This window comes from Oryzias latipes, chromosome 12 (genome assembly GCF_053564925.1).
Source record: "Oryzias latipes strain Hd-rR chromosome 12, Olatipes_Hd-rR_3.1".
In the NCBI taxonomy this organism is placed as follows: Eukaryota; Metazoa; Chordata; class Actinopteri; order Beloniformes; family Adrianichthyidae; genus Oryzias; species Oryzias latipes.
Window position 1 is genome coordinate 4,163,213 of NC_136248.1, and position 22,365 is coordinate 4,185,577.

Sequence of the window (22,365 nt, forward strand, 5' to 3'; positions counted from 1 at the left end):
ATGCTCATGTGGCAGAATAAAAAAAAAAGGGATCTAGCATGTCCCAAAAGCCAAGTTCCATGACCGGGGTTTGGGGCCGCAGAGGCACCCGCCCTCGACTGCCACCCAAACCACAATGCACCGGCCCCTTTTGAGGTCTCCTACGGGAGGTGGGCCCATGGGAGAGTGCTCCCACGTCGCTCCTTCAGGCTGTGCCCGACCGAGCCCCGGTCACCAAGCACCTGCCTGCGAGCCCCAACCCCGGGCCTGGCTCCAGAGTGGGGCCCCGGTGACGCCAATCAGGGCCACGTAATCGGGTCCTTGATCTTTCCTTTCATCAGGGGATACTGAACCGCTCTTTGTCTGGCTCGTCACCCAGGACCTGTCTGCCATGGGAGACCCTACCAGGGGCTTAAGCCACAGACAGCTTAGCTCCTGGGATCACTCAGGCTCTCAAACTCCCCCACCACGTCAATGTGGCGGTTCACCTCGGATTCAGGAACAACAGTGCGGTTTCCGTCCTGGTCGTAGAACAGTGGACCAGTTTGCTTACCCAGTCCATATGTGTTTTGTGGATTTGGAGAAGGCGTTCGACCGCGTCCCCCGTGGTATCCTGTGGGAGGTGCTCTGTGAGTATGGGGTCCGGGGAGCCTTACTGAGGGCTGTCCGGTCTTTGTGTGACCGGAGTAGGAGCTTGGTTCGCATAGCCGGCAGTAAGTCAGACCTGTTCCCGGTCCACGTTGGACTCCGGTAGGGCTGCCCTTTATCACCGGTTCTGTTCATAGTTTTTATGGACAGAATTTCTAGGCACAGCCAGGGGCCGGAGGGGATCTGATTTGGGGACCACGGGATTTCATCTCTGCTTTTTGCAGATGATGTTGTCCTGTTGGCTTCATCGAGCCAGGACCTCCAGCGTGCCCTGGGGCAGTTTGTGGCCGAATGTGAAGCGGCTGGGATGAGGGTCAGCTCAGCTAAATCTGAGGCCATGGTTCTCGACCGGAAAAAGGTAGTTTGACATCTCTCGGTGGGTGGAGTGTCCCTGCCCCAGGTGGAGGAGTTTCAATATCTGGGGGTCTTGTTCACGACTGATGGAAGACTGGAGCGTGAGATCGACAGGCGAATTGGAGTGGTGTCCGTAGTTATGCGGTCGCTGTAATGGTCCGTTGTGGTGAAGAGAGAGCTGAGCCGAAAAGCAAAGCTCTCAATTTGCCGGTCGATCTTCGTTCCAATACTCACCTATGGTCATGAGATATGGCTTCATCACCGAAAGAACGAGGTCCCGAATACAAGTGGCTGAAATGAGCTTGCTCCGTAGGGTGGCGGGGCGCTCCCTTAGAGATAGGGTGAGAAGCTCGGTCACCTGTGGAGAGCTCAGAGTAGAACCGCTTCTCCTCCACATCGAAAGGAGCCAGTTGAGGTGGCTCGGGCATCTAGTCCGGATGCCTCCTGAACGCCTCCCTGGAGAGGTGTTCCAGGCATGTCCCACTGGGCGGAGGCCCCGGGGAAGACCCAAGACACACTGGAGAGACTACGTCTCTGGCCTAGGAACGCCTAGGGTCCCCCCAGAGGAGCTGGAGGAAGTGGCTGGGGCGAAGGAAGTCTGGGCATCTCTGCTCAGTCTGCTGCCCCCGCGACACGGGACCGGATAAACGGAGGAAGATGGATGGATGGATGGATCTAGCATTTTTACACCTGCAAGGACTCTTGAGGGAAGTTCCAGCTATCTCCCCATGATTCTGGCCACGCCTCCCTTCCCCCTGGCTAATGTTGCAGCCTTGGTGGTCCGTCCCACCAAACACCCGAATGAGGTTTCCTGAACATTTGGTTTTAGACGGATGGCTGTTGGACGGCAGAACCTGAACCCCCTAGAGGGTTTGACAAGGCAGAACAGTCCAGAACGAAGACACTCAACAGAACTTTTTCATGACAGAATCATCAAGTATTTTTTTGTGGCTCTTCTATTTTTTGATTTTGATTTGCAATGGTATTTCAAGCAATCAAATGAAAATAATACATAAAAACAATACAATCATCAGTTATACAATCATACAAGGACGTATCAAACTTTGGATAATTAGACATATTAATAAAGATTGCTTGAAAGTGATTGGAAGGAAGTGAATTTATATAGTCCCTCCCCGGTTCTAATGTAACCATTTTATTACATGATTTATCATTATCCGGTTTATAACTTTTATCAGACAGAATTAAGAATCCTGAAGTATCAATAAAGCACATGCATGACAAAGATGAATTACTTAAATTATGTAAAAAATAACTTTTAGAAATCAACATGGTAAATGCAGATCAGTTATCCAAAATATATGCAGATTATGTTACTTATAAAAGTCATTGATATGATTAAAAAATAATACTAAATCAGTAAAATAGACATAACACTGTTTCAGAAATTTTCATAGCAAAAAACATGATCAAGCATCAAAAGTTAAAAATATGTGCAAAATTATGTAACATTAGGAAAAATCATGAATCAACTAATCAATTTTTGGAGCAAGTGAGGTAATATTTGAAGCTGCTTCCCTCATCAGCTGAAATGTTCTACGTCCGTACACGTAGAGACCGTCCAACAGTAAAGAAACGTCCACATTCAGCCAGCGTCTGACTATTTCATGGTGATGAAGGAGTGGTGAGAGCCGTTGGTAGAGCCGGCCGCGGTGGAGGCCTGCACCCACGCCTCATATAGGGAGTCCTCCATCAGAGACTCCAACTTAAGCAACGTGGAGTTGGCGGGCACGGGCACCTCTGAAGGGAACACAGCACACGCTCAGAGTCTGATCCAGCAGGGAGCTGGAGCTGCAGAGGTCAGCAGAGGTCCTACCTCGAATCTCCTCCCCCAATTTGTAGAAGACGGTGTACTTGTTCATGAAGCCTCGTCGGTCCCGTAGAGGGATCTCCTCCCACACCAGCTCCGCCTCGTTGTGTCCGGGTTTCCCGTTCAGCTTGACGGTCGGGCCCCGCAGGGGAGCTGCAGGCAAACGACATCTTCATCAGAAACCTTCAGCTCAGCTGGCAAAGGGTAAACAGAGCCGAGGATGACGAAGCTCTGTGCCGCCGCCATCCCATTTCTGTGCTTCCCACAGGACAGGGGGTCACCAACCCTGTGCCCACGGGCGCCCATGCGCCCTCAAGCACCCCTTGTGGCGCCTGCAGAGAATGCTCCAAAAATAGCACTGCTCACATAGCTAATCAACATATTGCTGCGATCTTGGGGTTAGCCCCGCCTTCAGCTTTTAAGACTCATGGGAAGTGGAGAATCTTGGGTGTGTTAAATTGCTAACCATAAGTGAGGGAGCTGTGAGCAGAAGTGAGGTTAATGCTGTTTGGCTGGTGGTGGGTGTGTACAAAATAAATTAAATGATTTTCTGCTAGCTTATGTGAGTGTCGTTCTCAACAAACCGGGGTTGTGCTTTGTATGGGGCACGGGAAGCAGTTTCTGACATGTCCAGTGTGGTCACTACTAAGTAAGAGGATAGATAGTGAATTAAGACTCGGGCGCAACGGTACTTACCTGGATAGTAGAGGGTGATGATTCAGTGCTTGCTATTAGTTATTGTGGCACTTTAGTTATCGTTAACTATCGTGAAATATATGGCAGGGTATGGAACGGCCTGAAACTTGCGAATCGGCGCTCCCACCTTTGAGAAAGAGGTGCGTGTGTGTGAGGAGAAGGGGAGGGGTTGTGGGCGCAGGTTGCGAGGTAAAACCGCGCACGGAGATCATTGCGCAACACGTGGATCATCGGGTGGCTTAAATTACTCAGTCATTCTAATAATGTCATTCTTCACAAACTATTGCTGACGTTTTTATTACTGGTCTGTATTTTTTCCTTATCCATTTATTTTTACGGTTGTTTAGTTGGTGATAGTAACGTTTAGGTAACGTTTAGTAACGTTTAAATAAAGACAGTAATGCAGGCTGGAAAACAGCTGCACTTTTTCAGAACAAAAATAAACTATAGATCATTTGTTTATGAAAATATTGCGAATTTTGGAGGATTTTTACTGTTAGTGTTGCACAAAATTAGGAAAATGGCAAATATTTTTGGAGTAATCCCAGTGATGAGTTTCTGTAATTTAGTTTTTAACGTTTTATGAAACCTAAATATGATTTTCAAAATAACAGGTTTTCAAATAATCAAATCCCTCTGATACGTTTCACAAAGACACACACAGGATCAAAGACACACTCAGGACCAAAGACACACACAGGACCAAAGACACACACAGGACCAAAGACGCACCCAGGACCAAAGACGCACTCAGGACCAAAGACGCACACAGGACCTAAGACGCACTCAGGACCAAAGACGCACTCAGGACCAAAGACTCACACAGAACATCACACACCAAGCAGAACTTATTGCTAAAAATGATGTTAGGAGTTCAGCTCTAAAAAAATGAAAAAAGAGCAAAGAAAATGGAAAAATTTGATTTATTATGTCTAATTATTAGTATTTCCTGGCTTTGTTTGTTCATATTTGCATTATTTTGACAGAATATATTTATTAATCTGGATTAATATTCTTGTCTGTTTTCATTCATATTTATGCTTAAAAAGTTAAAAAAAAAATTTAACTTGTCCTGTCCAACAGCTGGGCAGAAAGATGAGAGCTGAGGGCCTCTTGTGTTGGACATATTTTACTTTAACAAGAGGGGTTATTAAACTTCAGACAAACCAAAGGCATGACTGAATAAACCCCTTTTGTAATTGAGGCCAAACTTTATTAATTTCAATTATGTTTGAAAATCTTTGGTGTTGGACCGGACGGAAAAGGAAAGGAGGAAAGAAGAGAGAGGGACGTTAGAGGGGGGGGGGGGGGTGATAGTGGGAGGGGGGATAAGACCATGAAGCAGCATAGAGCAGACAAGTTTACTGGTTGTTTATCATTACGGCAAGGCTCAAATGTAGTACAAACGGGCGGGGCCTGTCCACACACACACTGAAATGTCATAAACACACCTGCTAGCTGCAAAAATGTCCACATGTCAACATGTACACAAAATAGATAGTGTTCACACACGCATACCTATGCCTTTAAACCAACTAGTGTGAGATCTTTCATTCATTCAATCATGCAAACTATTAGCGCAAAGGTGAGCTAACACCTGTGCTCAGGTGAGTGTTTATGTTCTTCTAAAATGGATGGTGGAATGTGAAAAGAAGGAGGAGGAGCGCCCAGCCACCCCCACACCCAGACCCCCGCCGCAGCAGCAGCGGCAGCCGGAACCCCCCAACGCCACATGGCAGCAGGCAGGGGACAACCGCCCCCCGGGCGACCAAATCCGCCACCCAGGCCAGGACCAGCAGGACCGCCACGAGGCCCCCAGAGCCAGAGAGCAGGGAAGCACGGGGGAAAGAGAGCGGCGCCCCAGCCCAACCAGGAGAACAGCCCCCCGCCGCATCGGAAGAGCCCAACGCAGGGCCCCACCCGAGAAGGGCACCCATAGCCCCAGACGAGCACCACATCACCACCCAGGAGTTCTGGGCATCCCCCCGCCCCAACCCCAGGTACGAGTCAGGACCCCCCAAGGGAGACCCGCTCCGCGCTCCAGGCAGCCACCCATCCGGCCCACGGTTGGTCCAGGGAGGAGCAAGGCAGGGGCCAGCCACCCTCACCCCGGAGGGGAGCACCCCGGGGAAAAAGGGGGGCCCACAAGGGGTGTTGAAAACATGGCCCGACCAGGCTCGGCCACTGTTGGAAGTTTGGCGGGGCCCAGCGCCCAGGGCCAAAGACCCGAACCCACCCCAGGGACATGGACACCCCCGGCTCAGGTGTAATGTGAACCCCCCCCTGAGCGGAGAGAGCACCGCCGGGCCCAGGAGACCGGCACCCAGGGGACACGGCAGCCGCCGCCAAGGGACCCGTACCCCCCACCAGAGAAGGGGTAGGGGGCAGATGGTCCTAGGTCCCACCTTCCTTGCAAAATGTGTGTGTGCGTGTATGTGTGTTTGTGGGGGTGTGTGTGTGCATGTGTGTGTGTTATGTGTTGGAGTGTATATTTTGAGGGGGAAGGGGTGTGTGTCCTAAGGGGGGTGCAGTAAAATTGGCGGTTAGGGCACTGAGGGGACATCTCCTGATTACTCACAGTGATGTCCCCTCACCCTCCCCACCAAGGGGCCCTAAATGTCTAATGTGCGATTAAAATTGGCAGGTAGGGTGCTAGGAGGACATCCGCTGCTTGCTGGCAGTGATTTCCAAGCACCCCCCCCTACCAGGGGCCCTACATGTCTAAGGTGCAAATAAAACCGAGAGAGGGGGGGCCCACTCCATACGGCAACCATGGGAGGGGTACCACTGCCAAGTAGCTCCCCCCCAAGGCGCATCGCAGGCTAAACCCCCCACCCCTTCACCCTAATATGAGGTTGTATGAGGAAGGGGGTAGGTTGGGAACAGCTGGTAGACTGTCCCCCCGGTGGTCAAACAGCTGTCCCCCAGCCCCCCCCAGCACAGGGGCCAGGCCACCCCAGCCCAGGGACCCCATCCCCCGAGGAGCCGACACCCCAGGCCCAGCACCACCACCCCACACAGAGAGAGGAGCCAGAAAGCGCCGCCCCCCCTGGAGCAAGCCCAGCCCCCCCCCCCCCCCCCCCAAGCGCCGGCCCTGGAAGAGCTCTGGTCAGGCCTCGACGGGACCGAGGCAGCCAACCGGCCGGGGCAACCCCCCAAGGCCCCGTAACAATAGTGGGCTCCCCCTCCTCCCCCAGAACGCCCCCCCCACAGGACAGGGCCGACAAGCCCCCACCCCACCCCACCCCAGACCCCGCAGCCGAAGCGGATGACCCCCAGAGCGACCGGGGGCCCCAAGAGGGTTGTCCCGTCCCGTCCCAGAGCCAGGGAAGGGCCGATCCCAGCCCCAGGTGTAGATGGTCAGCCCGCTGGGCCCCCCCCCGAGCAGGGCCCCCCGCAAACCCCCCCCCCCCCCCCAGCACAGGCAAAGGGACCCCCCCCCCCCCCCCAGGCCAAGCCAGGCCACGCCCCCCCCCCCCACACCCAAGCCCAAAGGACCACACCGCGCCCCAGCCCGCCACACCCAGGCACCGGACCCGACCACCCGACTACCCGACCACCCGACCAACGGAGCCCCCGCCGCCCGGCCAGGCACCGACCCCCACCCCAAACCACGGCAGAAGGGCAAGGATGATTTTGATATTTTGAGAAATTCCCACCAGGCTGTTAAAGTGGCGTTTATATTAATAGTTTTGAAACAATCCTGTTTTTTAACTATTTGGCTAATAAATGGTAGCTCTGAGAGGTTGATCTTTCCACATAACACCTGTTCCAAGTCTAACCATGAGTTGGTTTCTGGATTATTTTTTAACCATTTTAAGATGTATTGTAATCTATTTGCAAGAAAATATTTGTGGAAATTAGGTAATTCTAATCCTCCACATCTTTTTGCAGATTTTAAAGTTTTTAGACTAATTCTTGCAGGTTTATTGTTCCATAAAAAGCTTCATATGGATGAGTCTAATGTTTTGAACCATTTTAATGGCGGTTGTGTGGGAATCATTGAGAAGAGATAATTAACTTTGGGTAAGATTTTCATTTTAACCGTGGCTACCTTGCCCATAAGGGACAGAGGCAGGTTGGTCCAGCGTGTTAGATCGTCCTGTATGCTTTTCAGTAATGGGGTGTAGTTTAGCTGCACCAGTTCTGATAGTTTGGGGGAAAAGTAAATACCCAGATATTTGACATTTCCTGTTTTAACTAGAATTGTGAGCCTTTGTTCCATATTCCTGTTGAGCGGTAATAAAACAGACTTATTCCAATTAATGGAATAGTCTGATATGGAAGAGAATTCATTAACGATCATTGCTGTTTCATTTACAGAATGTAGATTCCTTAAAAACAGTAATATGTCATCTGCATAGAGACTAATTTTATGATGGCTGTGTTTGGTTTTAATTCCTTTAAAGCTCTCATTCTGTCTTATTGCTACAGCTAGAGGCTCAATGAATATAGCAAAAAGAGAAAGAGAGAGTGGGCAACCCTGTCTGGTTCCTCTACCAAGAAAAAACCTGTTTGAAGTCTGTTTATTAGTTCTAACTGATGCATTGGGGTTGTGATATAATATTTTGATCCAATTGATGAATGCTTCTCCAAAACCAAACTTATGGAGGGCAGCAATAAGGAACTTCCAATTTACTCTGTCAAAGGCTTTTTCAGCATCCAGCGATAGTACCGTCATTTCCTGGTTTTCAATGGTGGCAAAGTGTATTATATTAACAAGTCTGCGGACATTGTCATCAGAGTGTCTGCCTTTGATGAATCCAGTTTGGTCGAAGTGAATTATGTGAGGAGTGATTTTTTCTATTCTCTGTGCTAGTGCTTTGCAGATAATTTTTACATCTGCATTGATTAGAGAAATAGGGCGATAGCTTGAAGGACTAGTGGGGTCTCTGTCTGGTTTTAGAAGAAGAATTATGTTGGCTGAGTTCATGTTAGGTGGCATTGATTGGCTCTCATTAATAGATGTGACAGTTTTATAAAATGTTGGTGCCAGTTGTTCCCAGAATTCTTTATAAAACTCAGCAGGAAAGCCGTCAGGCCCTGGTGCTTTACCATTAGGCATAAGTAATAGAGCTTCATGAAGCTCAGACAACGAGAGCGGAGAATCTAAGTTTGTGATTTGATCCTCATTTAGCCTGGGTAGGTTTACATTATCAAGAAATGAGTCAATACTTTGCTCTGACGGATTGATCTGTGATGTGTACAAATTTTTATAAAAGTTTTCAAATGCGTTATTAATTTTGACCGGGTCGCGAGTGACATTTCCTGTTTGGTCCATAATAGAGGTGATTGATGATTTCTCTCTATTAATTTTAAGCTGATTAGCCAGAAATTTGCCAGATTTATTAGAGTTTTCAAATCTTTCAAGTCGTAGCCTTTGTATTTGAAATTGTGTTTGTTTATTAATGATGTCATTTAACTGCAGCTTTAAATTTTTCAGATCTCCCAGAATGTGCTCCTGTGCAGAAGCAGCATAAGCAGTCTCCAGGGTTTTGATTTTATTTTCTAATTCTAATAAATCTGCTTTCTCTTTGCGTTTTTTGTGCGTTGAATAAGAAATGATTTTCCCTCTCATGACTGCCTTTGCTGTTTCCCAAAGAAGGCATGGTGAGGTGTCTGGAGTATTGTTGAAGTCTAAAAAGGTTGCCCACTCTTTTTTAAAAAATTCTAGAAATTCCTGGTCCTTTAACAGAGACGTATTAAACCTCCAGGTTGTACCTGAGGGTGTCGATTTTTCCCTAGAGATATTTACAGAAACTGGTGCATGATCACTGATAATAATTGAATGGATATTGGAACTTTGAATATTTTTTAAAAGAGAGTTACTGATTAATAAATAGTGTAAACTGGAGTGTGAGTGGTGAACTGGAGAGAAAAAGGTGAACCCTTTAGTGCTTGGATGACATGAGCGCCACGCGTCGCAGAGACCCAGATCATTCATGTACTGCTTTAGAATACTTGCAGACCGCCATGTACGCTGATTTGCTGCTGTGCTGAGTCTGTCAAGTACAGGGTCCAAAACAAGGTTGACATCTTCTCCGATAATGATTGTGAAGTCAGAGTGAACTGAGAGTGAGGTGAAGAATCTGTGAAAGAAGGAAGAGTCGTCAACATTAGGACCATAAATACTCGCTATACAAAAGTCCTTATTCTGAATGGATATATTAATGATTACAAATCTGCCTTCTGGGTCAGTAACTGTATCCTTATGAGTAAAATTAAGATTTTTATTATTTAAAACAGCAACTCCTCGTTTGGAGTTGTAACTGGCAGAATATATAACTGGAAATTGTAAGCAGCACATGAGGTGACTCAATGAATTCGATAAATGGGTCTCCTGCAGTAGAGCTATATCTGCTTTTAGACCACACAGGTGATTTAACACGTTCAATCTCTTTGGCCCAGAGCCAAGTCCACGCACATTCCAGCTAACGATGTTAAGACTGTTCATAACTGCTCTGACTGAAAAGTTGTAAAGCTAAGTAATGCGTTTGTGCCAGTCCGTGTGCGTGTGCCCGCATTGCAAACCCGCTTAAAAAGTTAAAGTTAAGTTAAAGTTTAGCTTTAGTGTGTTCAATAAATGTTTATCTTGTTCGCCCCACCACCTAAAGTGTGTTTTGGATGTAGGCCCCCTCTGCAACTGAGTTTTACCCCCCCTGTAATACGAGTCTAGAAAATTCATGCATTTTTTGTGTAAAATGAGCAAATAAAAATAGGGCACACAAAAGGATGTCGTCAAATTGTTTTTAGCAAACAGGTCCTGTGTCGCCCTTCATACCACTTAGTGCCCAAGAAATAGCCCTCAGTCCCCTACCACAGGACAATGGCTCGGTTCCCCACAGAGAAACATCGGGATTTTCTCTGACCAGCTCAACCGTGGCTGAAGCAGGTCAGATCACGGCTCTGTGTAAACAGAACAAACACCAGACCTTTTTTAAGTCTCACCTCCTTGTTCCACATAAGCCAACATCTGAACCGGCTTCCCGATCCCTCTGGAGAACACGGGATAGACGGAAACGGTGTAGCACACGAAGGGATCCAGCCTCCCTGGAGGGGTGGGAAGAGATGTTAACCCACTGCTTCCAGTCTGACTTATCAAAAAACTGCATAATTAGCCGGACACACAGAGAAAGCACTGACGTCATCGCCCCGCCTCCTCGCTGGATTGTTTTTCGAAATGAATATTGCGACAATGTTGGCAGGGTGGATGTTAAAATGAAAATGCAATCCCCTCTTTGCATTTTCGTTTTAATTATGACACAGTATAAGCGGTTTTAAGTATAAAATGAAAAAGCATTTGAAGTATTGATTTTTCATTTGAAGTTTGAGTCAAAAAAAGCAGCTTTATTTTGAAAATGAAAAAGCATCTCTGTTGATCCATTTTAATTGTCAAAGTAGACATTTCTAATTGAATTTTGCTACACATTCTTACAGCAGGGATGTCCCAATCAGTCCAGATCAGATAGTTTTAAAAAAAACGATCCAGGCTGCTCCCCATTTTTATTTCATTCTTCTTCTTTTATCATTTCAAACTTAAACAGAACACTTCTGTGAAGTAGCTTCAAAAATCAAGTAAAAATAGTTGCAACTCTCAACTAGACTTTTTTTTCTATGTGAGAAAGTTTGGAAACTTGCGTTAAAACGAAAGGTCTTTTGGAATAATTAATAAAAATTAATTAATAGAAGTGACATTTTCTCTATGAAATCTTTGTTGCAGTAAGGTGATAAAGTTTGGTGACTTTAGGATCTTCAGAGCCATTTTTAATTTAATTTCTCCATTACAATTGAAATCAAGAACTTTCTTCCATAATCGTTTTTAGCATGAATGTAATGATGACTTTTCACAACTGGATCATATCAATGTAACCTTTTTTTTTTTTTTAGTTTGCCTTGGAGAGATCATTGTTTTATTTACTTATTTCATTTCTTTTTTTAAAGGACCTATAACATGCAAAATCCACTTTTATGAGCTTTTAAATGTATTATAATGTTATTTCCTCATGAAATATATTAAGATCCAGTCACAGATTTCTGAGGACCAGCCCCTCCCAACCCACAAAAATGGGCGGGTCCTCACATTGTGATGTCACAAAGAGAGGAACCGCCCATTACTGCTGCCTTTTCCTCCACTATTCAAAGACGTCACCCGGCAGAGCTGGTCATCCGTGATCTCTGTATTTTAGGAACGTGCATGTGGGAAGAGAGTGCACGTGGTCGTGTCAGTCTGAGTGTGCAGGACGCCGGTACCTGTGAGTGTGCGGTTGCTCGTCTTGATCACTCGCCGCCAGTCCAGCCTGCCGTCACTCAGCCACTCCACCACATACCCCGACAGCAATTTGTTGCGGAGGGGTTTCCACTCCACCACCAGCTGGCCCTCGTGGGGCCACACCTTTAGTTCCTCCACACGGGCGTGGTCTGTGATCGACACAAACACGATCAGAGCTGTGCGGCGCCGGGAGAGCCTCAGCCGTGTGCTTCCACAATTATGACTGACAAAATACACTTCAGAGCAGATTTCCTATTGTTGATCAATCACACCTCACCTACCCGGTAGTTTGACAGGGAGGATTAAGGAGGCCTCTGGAGACCTCCCCAAAGAGTTGACGGCCACCACGGAGACCTTGACCGACTCCAGGTTAGACAGAGAGATCTGTTCCAGCAGAGTGATGCTCGTCTCCCCCTCCTCTGCCTCAGACCGGTTCACCAGGACGCTCTTCCAGCCCCCGCTTTGGTTCCACGCTCTGTCCCTCTGCTTTTCAACCTTCACGTCAAATCTCGTTATCCTCCCATTTGGGAATTCAGGATCCTGGAGAGGAGAACCGCAAGCTAAAGGTAAAAAAGCTGCTTAAAGTGACAGTGACAGTTCTGTCACTGCGCTGCAGGACAGAATGCTTTAAGAAATCATTTGTCCCTTCAGCTATCAGGCTCTTTAATGAACCTGCCTGATATGAACTGATATTATTTTGTGAACTGTCATTTTACTGTTGTTTACTGTGTGTGGTTGTGTGTTTTGCTACCGGACACCTGGGGGGTATTCCAGAAAGCAGCTTTTGCTAGCTCCCACGGTAAATTTGAGGCTAAAGAAGTGTACAACCACCGCTTTCTGAACGGGGCTGTTCCTCCTCCACACAGAGAAGTGCTGAGCTTCTTTTCTGAGGTGCACAGACTCTGCTGCTCCAAGTTGGTTCACTGCCTCCACCCAGACCTCCAGCTCCATGTGAAAGGGGTAGGGGCTGAGTTTCACCTCAGATCATTGGTGGTGGTACTGCTAGTTTGATTGCTGTGAACAGAAGACGCCTCAGTCAGATCACCGGGAGGATTTTTTCTCACAGGCCTCTGGGGATTGTCCCAACTAACCCACCACAACGTCACCATTTAATACAGAAAATGATGCCCCCTCCCCTCCCTGCACACGTGCTGCCGGGGCAGGTAGTCTCTGTAATCAGACCGTTCAGATGAAAGCCTCCACAGTGTCTCTGCAGCTCTTGTGTTGGGTTCAAATGCTATCAAACTGAGGTGAAGTGGCCCCCACAGGTGAAAGGGGGCCCCCACCTGCCCTCCAACAGCACATAGAGCCAGTCAAGCTACTAGGCAGGAACCTGCACTCACCTGAGGACTTGCATCACTCTGAGTGTGAAATGTATAGGAACAGTCGGGGTCTGACGTCTCGTCGTTCCCCAGCTACACTGCAGGGACGGGAAGGATTTGTCTTCCTTCTGGAAGGAAATGCAGCTTAGGTTCTCCGGTTTCTCCGGACGATCTGGAACCACAGAAAACAGCAGCACTGCATCAGATACTCTCCTGCAGCCTCTCTGATACTCATGGTCATAGATAGTGGAAACCCGGCGGGCACAGAGTGCTTGACCTGACATTATTTCACAGCCAGCATTGATGTTTGCTATTATTATGTTGAAATGCAGAAGAGAGAACTCACAGCCGGTTCCGAGTGAGATGCCGTGAATGAACTTTCCTTCGTTCAAAACCACATAACTGGACTTTTTTCTGCAGTAACAGAACAGCCACTCCTCTGATATGTCTTTTGTGATGGGGACCGTCACGCTCAGGGCAGTGCTGTTGACCTTCCGGTACTGATCTCTGGGAATGGTCACATTGGACAGTTTCCAGTACAGATCGTCCGCAGTGACCTCCACTGTGTTGGAGATCAGGCATGTCGCTGTGAAGTTGGTTCCGATCTCAATCACCGGATTCTGTGGCAACGTCAGCAAGTGGCTCTGAAAATCTGAAGAGAACAAAAACAGGAGGATGCTGACATGCAGCAGCAGCACGCCTGAACACACTTAATGCCAGTCACAGAAACCTAGACTAAAAACTCGATGCCTCTCATTCTCTGTACAGTTGTGCTTGCAGGAAAAAGAGGAAGCTGATTATTCAGAAACAGTTGAGTGGTTGGTTTGCCACAGTCTGGCAGACTCAACCTCAAAGTCAGATAACAATAACTCAGATTTATTTACAGCTGCTGATCTGGAGTCGTGCCATCAGAGGGACTGATAGCCAGATCTGCACTTCAGCTACGTCTGCTGCTGGTCCTAGAAGGTTCTGACCACCGCATCACTGAACCACAGCAGGGATTCCCATCAAACCTGTTTTTGTATACAATCTTTTACACGCTTTCTTGTCTGTCTAGATCAGTCTGCAAATCCCTTTAATGTAGTGCTTCTCAAATAATGGGGCGCGCCCGATGCGATGCCAGGGGGGGCGGGCAGTAGTTGAATCCCCGTTCCTGCAGCTGCGTGTTCCCATCTCATGTCACACGCGCAGCTGCTTGTGTGAGAACGAAAGGGGAGGGGTGCTGTGGGCTCAGTCTGCCAGGCGAAACGGGGCACACGGAGGAGCGCTAGAAGCGCTGCCTGTTGCCTCACAGCAGGATCATGGCGTGCCGTTAGATTACTCAGCTCATGCTAATAATGTCATTCTTTATGAACTATTGTAGACATTTTGATGACGTGTCTTTGTTGTCCATTAGGGGTGTGTATTGACAAGAGTCTGGCGATACGATATGTATCCCGATATTTTACCAAAACATATTTTCTTTCTTTTTTTTAAAATATGACTTAGAAAAGCTCTACCTGAATTTCAATGTATTCCACTATATTAAAATGGTCAAATTCAGTTTATTTAATGATCATAATGTTAAGCACTTCAACTGTATCTCATATATTAGTTGCGTTTACCAAAGCAAATTCATAGTGCTTTTATTTTGGTAAGTTAAAATATAGAAAGGTAACAGTCAACATTGTCTGATTTCCACAACAAATATTTTTCAGTATAAAAAAAACAAAGAATGAATGTGTCTAAACCAATAAGTTTCTATTGGGGAAATAAAATGTTGTTTATTTTCAACATTGCTTAATGTAGCTTCTCCAGTACTTTAAAACGGTTCAGGAGCCTGAATGGTGCTTCAAAAAGAAGGGGTGGCGTGGGGGGGACACTGATTCTTTCCAGAAATAATAAAGCATGATGATGAGGCAGCTTGACAGAACGAAGGAAAGTTGCTTTAATGTGACAAAGGTGCTTTGTTTACATAAATATCAGTCTGCTCTGCCCCTGACTGCTGCACCTTTGCAGGCACGCTTCTCACACAACTGGTAACGCTCCTCGCCACGATGTCGGCCTTTTTTCAGAGTCTTATACACATCCCTCTGATCCATCAGGTTGCTAAACTGGATCTATTGCTGGGAGGTTCTGCAGAACTTTAGCCCGCTTTGCCGACAGCATTTTAACTCGTATTTATCTGAGCCGCTAAAAAACACAGCAATCCACGTTTTCATTTGTTACTGGCAGCAAAATGGCACAGATTTTCTGTTTGGTATCCATCCCAAGTAAAAACAAAATAGTTCATGTCTCATAACAACAGAACAAGCTGCCTCTGGCTGCAGTCTTCCTGTTGTCTTCTGTGGTGTGTTGCTGCTCAAAGAGGCTCTGTGTTCTCTGCTGGCAACTAGCGGTCAGAGGGTGAAGTGGACAACAAGAGTCAGACACTGAAGGACACTCAGAAATAATTACATAATTAAATGGCATCATTTTGAATCGATACAAGTATCGCCAAATGAACTATCGCGATATTTTGCCGAATCGATTCTTTCTTACACCCCTAATGTCCATCAATGTTTTCTTTGTCTGCCTGTGGTTTAGTTGGTGTCAGTATTTGACATAAAGGCAGTAGATAATGCAAGAAAACAGCTGCACTTTATGAGATCAAAAAATAAACAATCCATCATTTAGAAAAAATCAACACAATGTTTTTACCTATTTCTTCAGACTAAAAACGTTAAATTTATTGGTGCTGCTCTGTTCATGTCTCAGATCAATTTAGATTTAATATTATTCATTAATTGAATTATTTTCTCTGCATCAAAAGGTTCAGTTGGTCAAAATGTTTCTAGTTTAAATAATGAATGACAGATTATTTTTTATTTCAGGCACTTTAAGCTATGTTTCTGTTTTAGACAGTAGCAGGGTTTCTGTGTGGGTAAATAAATGTAATATTTGTTGAAAGTGGATTTATTTTGTTTTTTTCTTTTTTTAATGTTAGAAGATACAATTTTAGGTATACTTACACAATGTTTATAGATACTGACCTAATCTATTGGGGCGCGAAACATTTTCTTTCTCGTAGGGGGGGCCTGGCAAAAAATAATTGAGAAGCACTGCTTTAATGTGACAAACAGAAGTCTTCCTTCGACATTAGTGTCTCAGAGCTTTTAGATCGGACCTTGGAGAACCTGTGTTGGAGAACACAGGTTCTCCAAGGGTGCGCAGGAGTATCCTTAGGTTGGTTCTGTTCTGCAGGTAACCCGTCTCTCCTCTGATGCTCTCATGCGTGTCATTGACTCCTGCCTGCCTGACCCTGATTCAGCTTTGTGGACTTTTAGCTGAGCTAATAAACCTGCTGCACTTGGAACCAGCCGTCTGCCTGTTCTTGTGACAGTAGGACTACAAATGTGGGCAAACATTGATTTGTGCCGTGAACATGAGTGACTATGTCAGCCGTCTTTGATGTAACAACTCCTTGCTTATAGGGCTGGACGACTTGGCCTAAAAATAAAATCTCCGATTTTATTTAATTTAATTCGATTTGCGATCCCCCCCCCCCCCCCCCCCCCCCCCCACTTAAGGAAAGCAATAGGTAACAGTAAGTAAGTAAGTAAAGTAAATTTTTCTTTTATTTAATTAAACCCAAGACAAATGTAACCCCCATTTCTGGGATGAATAATAAATAAATGAACACACTCTTGGAATCAAAGTCCCAGCTGTGTTTTAAGTCACATGTTGTAGTGTAGACTAAAAGGAGACAAACATTCACCCTGAGAGTAGCACCATTTTCTAAAGGATTAACAATCCAGCAAATATCTGGGGTCTAAGGTTTTAATTAAATTAAAAAATCCCGTCTTCTCCACGGTATATTTTGGTACCATGTCTTTGGCTATATGCAAAGCGACCGCTTCGCTGATTGTTCTCCACCGTGCCCCTTTCCTAGGGATGGGTACCGAGCTCCGGTATTGAACGAGCCCCGGGGCAACATTCTTCGTGACCGCAGTATGCGTAAGATCTGACCTCAATGGTTCTGCTATCAGTACCGAAGCTCTGGGGCAGTGGCGGTTCTACACTAACTTACTCCCTGGGCGAGTAACCCCACCAGCGCCCCCCCCCCCGCACACATACAAAATTTGACAACATCCTGTTGTGTTCCCTATCTTCTATTTAGCCATTTTACACAAAAAATGCATGAATTTTCTAGACTCGTATTACAGGGGGTCAAACTCAGTCACACAGGGGCCTAAGTTAAAAACACGCTTAAGGTTTTGGGCCGAAGAAGATAAACATTTACTGAACACACTAAAGCTAAACTTTTAAACCTTTTAAACTGACCTTTTTGAACATAAATATGAATAAAAACAGGAACATTAATCCAGAATAACTCAAGTTAAACCTTAAATAACCTGAAATATTTTGACCTGATTCAGGTGTACAATCCCCCCCGCTCCCTTAGGTCAACAAATCAGACACAGCTGGTCGTCTCGAAGACCAGGAGAAAACGGAGAGGTGACCGAGCCTTCTCAGTCTTCGGACCAAAAATCTGGAACGAATTGCCCCTGTACCTCAGACAGATAAACTCACTCAGTATTTTTAAATCTGCTCTTAAAACATATTTTTTCACTTTGGCTTTTAACTGAGTTGGGATCCGGACCTATTTTATGTGTTTTATGCTTTATATTTTTATGTGCTTTTATTAATTTTTGTATTGTTCAGCACTTTGGTGAACCTTGTTCTGTTTAAAGTGCTTTATAAATAAAGTTGAGTTGAGTTGAGTTGAGTTCTCCATATAAATATATTCTGTCAAAATTATACAAATATGAACATGCTGCAGGACAAAACAAAGAAAGCCTGTAAATAATAATAAGAAATTACATATCAAATAATTCCATTTTTTTTGCTCTTTCATCATTTTTTAGAGCATTTTTTTTAGAGCTGGACTCCTGCTTCATTTTTAGCAATAATTTCTTAATGTGTGACGTCCTGTGTGTGTCTTTGTGAAACATATCAGAGGGATTAGATCTAAAAATAAAACTTATTGTGATTAATATGTTTAGGTCTTATAAAACATTAAAGACTAAATCTTAGAACTCATCAGTGGGATTACTCCAAAAATATTTGGGATTTCCCTAAATTTGTGCAACACCAACAGTAGAAATCCTCCAAAAAAACTCAATCCATAAAAAAAGGTCTGATCTCATCCCCCCTCCCCCTCCCCTTCCCTCTGACACACGCGGCTCCGTCTCTATGACGGGAGGCGCAGCTGCGGCTCAGAGTTGATTGTCAGATAGAAAAAGACTCCCAATCACCTGTTAGTGTGATTCAGCCAGCCACCGGCGAGTTGCGCTCCCCTCTCGAGTTTTTTTACTAATGTTCCAAAGACTACCGCAAAGAGGTGTGGCCGCAAGCGTCTTGCAGCAGAGGGCGGTGGTCACGTGCGCATCGGGTCTGCTGTGTTGGAGCAAAGACTTGTGGGAAATAATCTCCATTGCCTGCTTTTTTCGAAATTGGGTTGAGCACGGATGTTTGTTCTGCCTAATTCCTTTTCATGTGCCTGTTTTACGTTGTTTCACTCTGAGGTATTCTTTTTTTTTTTTTTTGCACCATAAGTGTGAAGAGCAAATAGGAGGAAGACATTTTTAAGAGTCTGATGTGTTAATATAAAAACATTAAGTGTCGGCTACTGAAGCAACTTCAAATTAAAAGCTCTAAACTTCCTCTTTGAATATAGTGTGTAGCACATTATGTGTAACGCCTCAGGCACGGCAATTGCCGCCCCCTATGAAGTGCCGCCCTGGGCGACCGCCCACATCGCCCATATCAAAAACCGCCACTGCTCTGGGAACCAAAAATGCACCATTACACAATAACTCGATTTAGTTATGCCTACTTGCTTCATCTTTCAAGTGGATTACTTCTCCACAATATCAATGCAAAGCCAATACAGATGCAATCAGAGGTCCTGTGGTGCAACTTGAGCGTTGGTCATTCGGGAGTCTGAAAAAAGGCAACACGGAGATCACAGCACAACATGGGCTGTGTCTGAACTCCTTCACTACTCACTATTAGGGGTGTGTATTGGCGTGAGCCTGGCGATACGCTTAACCCGGATCTTTTGCTGTGAGGTTCTGTAGAACTTTGGCCCGCTTTGGCTTGCCCATAGCATTTTGGCCCATGCTCCGTGCTTTAGCCTATTAGCTGCTGTGCAGCTGCTATGCCTCACTCGTTCTAATCTGAGCTGCTAAAAAGCACAGCAATCCGCGTTTTTATAAATTACGGGCAGCAACGTGGCACAGAGTTTCAGTTCAGTATCCATCCCAACAACAAACTAAGTGGTTCATGTCTCATAACAACAGAACAAGCTGCTTCTCGCTGAGATCATAATATCGTAGTTGTTTTGTGCAGAGCTGCTCAAAGAGGCTCTGTGTGCTCTGCTGCCAACTAGTGGTCGGAGGTTTAAGTGGAAAAAAAGAGTCAGACGCTTAAGGACGCTCAGAAATAATTAAATAAATATCATCCTGACAGCATTTTGAATCGATAAAGGGTATCGCCAAATTACCTATTGCTATATATCACGGATGTGATTGTTTTCTAACACCCCTACTCCCTATTTAGAGCATTGGCCATTTTCTAGTGCTGTCCGAATCTACAACTGCAAAATCGAGTGCACTGGAAATCTACCAAAAGTCTCTGCGAAAAACCATTGATGCTCACTAGATTGGCAAATATAGACCACAATGCATTGCGTTGGAGCAATCGTTTAAATGTATTTTTTTAATAAACCATCAACGTTTTTATCTTCAGAGACAGCGGACTCATAAATGATTGTCGTAAAACACTCATATTAATTAGATTTTAATTTCATGAAATTGATGACGTCATATCCGCTGTTTGAAAAAAAAAAGTAGTGAGCATGGTGTCGAATTGCTTTTAAAATCCAGGGCACTAGATAGTGCTGCACTAAAATAGTTTTTTAGTAGTTACGAGTTACGGTGGGAATTCAGACACAGCCATGGATATTATACTCAGCAAATGAAAACAGGGAGTCTAAAAATCACTTTCACATGATATGAGTTTGGAAATATCAAACACTGCGCATCCCTAACTGTAATAAAAAAAACAGCATACATAAAAACTATGAAATGCAATTTAAACTGACCCTAGATTGAGAGAGACAAATAGTAGTTAATGCAGCAGAAAGTCATAAACTGGGAATGTCCCGATCTGATGAAGTGATCAGAAACCGTCCCTGATCACATAGTTTCAGACTCGATCAGGATCAGATCGAGTCTGAAACTTATTTTAACCAGTGCTGTATACTTCAAGCTTGTTATTTAAAAAAAAAAAAAGATCCAGTAGACGTCTGCATATAGTGAACAGATCAAGACATTTATTGCCGTAAAACACAGTGGAAAACGACACTAGCTTGATCGGGAGACACATAAAAACAATTTGGTAAAGTTAGCCGGATATTCAAAGTTTCAAACTTCCGAGATCAATAACTCTTTTCAATGAGCATTTAAAACTGACAGCAAGTGTCTCTATTAGATTGTCTTAACTCAAACAAAAACCTTCAAAGGAATAAAAAAGAAATTCTTTTTAATGAGAATTAATTGGACAGACGGCAGTGACACGGCTGCCAAGGCACCGCCCACAACGTGCTTTCAAAGTAGTTAATTTCTTTTTTTTTTTGCCTGATCAGTACATCCCTACATCTGGTTTGAACAGAGAAGAAGATTCCATCAACAACGATGAGAGCACAAAGAAAGCTGACCTGGAGGTCAATTCTAGTGACTGTCTCTAAGACACAATATTTCCATTCATGGTCAAACCAGAGGGGTATCTCAGAAGGCACGTTGAAAGTACCCTGACTTTAAGCCTGAACTCTGGCTGAAATCCACCTGAACTCGCTTACTCTGGGAATGTCGGTTCCAAAAGACCGGATATGAGTTGGCGTAATTACGCTCTACTTGGTAACCCTGGGTTAATGCTCATGCACAGCATGTACATAAAGACATTCTCAATAGATCGATATCCCGAGTCACCATGGAAACGCGTGGAGAACAAAAGAGATCCCTATACTTCAGTGAGACGGAGGCTGAGATTTTAATGACGGCGTATGAAGATTATACGCCCATCAAAAAAGTAATACGGCTGCATCATCAGCAAAAAGAGTTTCTGCTTGGAGAAAAAGAATAGACAGAGTAAACGCACATTGTGCGGTATATATATACAACTTATAAAACTTAAATGAATTAATTCAATTGGTAAAAAGTAATTGGGTTAAATTTATTCAACCTAATTTCTTACGTCTATCTAACTCAGTAGTTACAACTCAAATTTACATATTTATCTAAATGTCAAATTACTCCAATTCAATTAAATGTATTTCCATATTAATTTATTGTACTTCTTGAACTCTCATATGTCTAAGTTTGAGGCTGCAGATTTTCTCATTTTTATCAAATTAAAAGAAATGATTCTGTGGATATACAATGTATACCGAGGATTCATAATCATAACTCTGACTGTACCTTCAGTTCTTATACCATAACGTTGCACTAGTGGTGCTAAATAAACTCATCATCCTCTCACTCATGGTGCAGAAAGAATTAAACATAACAGGGGAAAATAACTCTGCAACACACAGTAAAACTGCTACAACTAAACATATTTAGACAAAAACCTACACTTGTATCCAAATCCGTCCAGACCTTCAACTAAACCTGCTCCAGACCAGGTTATGTTCAGAACATGAGTTGCTATGGCAACTTGACATACCCTGAAACATCCATCCATTTTTGGAACCGAAAGATGAGGTTATCAACTTCCTTAGCCTCAAACTTACCGTGGGAGCTAGCATAACCTGCTTTCTGGAACACCCCCCTGGCAATTATGTTTGAAAATGAGACAAACAAAGTGCTGCTCTGTGACTTTCATAGAAATATTTCAGTATTTCTTTGTTACTAAATTCAGAAACACTGAACTCATTGTCAATGTTCCCCAGTTCCTTTGACTAGAACCTGTGGAAGAACCCCAGCCAGGAGCCCAGAAGCAAGGCAGCAAGAAGACCAGGTGAACACCAAAATCTGGATCCGCGTGTCATGTCGCGCAGAAGGACAATCACGTGATCTACTAGATCAACTAGAGGTGTAATAAAAAAAACGATTCGGTAAAATATCGCGATAGTTCATTTGGCGATAATTGTATCGATTCAAAATGCTGCCAGGACGATATTTATTTAATTATTTCTGAGCGTCCGTCAGTGTCTGACTCTTGTTGTCCACTTCACCCTCCGA

General features: G+C 44.8%; 2 protein-coding genes across 2 annotated transcripts; both read right to left on the bottom strand.

The window, feature by feature from the left end:
• Window positions 1-1,919: 1,919 nt before the first annotated feature.
• LOC101172630 (interleukin-31 receptor subunit alpha-like) lies at window positions 1,920-12,697 on the bottom strand (the record flags this gene model as incomplete). The annotated part of the gene is made up of 6 exons (XM_078956440.1): window positions 1,920-2,742; window positions 2,819-2,965; window positions 10,457-10,558; window positions 11,759-11,926; window positions 12,059-12,317; window positions 12,536-12,697. Coding segments are annotated over 6 exons (978 nt in total), but the record flags the coding sequence as incomplete, so codon positions are not given.
• Window positions 12,652-22,072, bottom strand: LOC105357906 (interleukin-6 receptor subunit beta-like). Its single transcript, XM_078955637.1, has 4 exons — window positions 22,054-22,072; window positions 13,446-13,751; window positions 13,121-13,271; window positions 12,652-12,791 (listed from the first exon to the last, which is right to left on the bottom strand). Exons 1-4 carry the CDS (start codon window positions 22,055-22,057, stop codon window positions 12,752-12,754), a joined length of 501 nt encoding a protein of 166 aa, XP_078811763.1. The 5' UTR covers window positions 22,058-22,072; the 3' UTR covers window positions 12,652-12,751.
• Window positions 22,073-22,365: the final 293 nt, after the last annotated feature.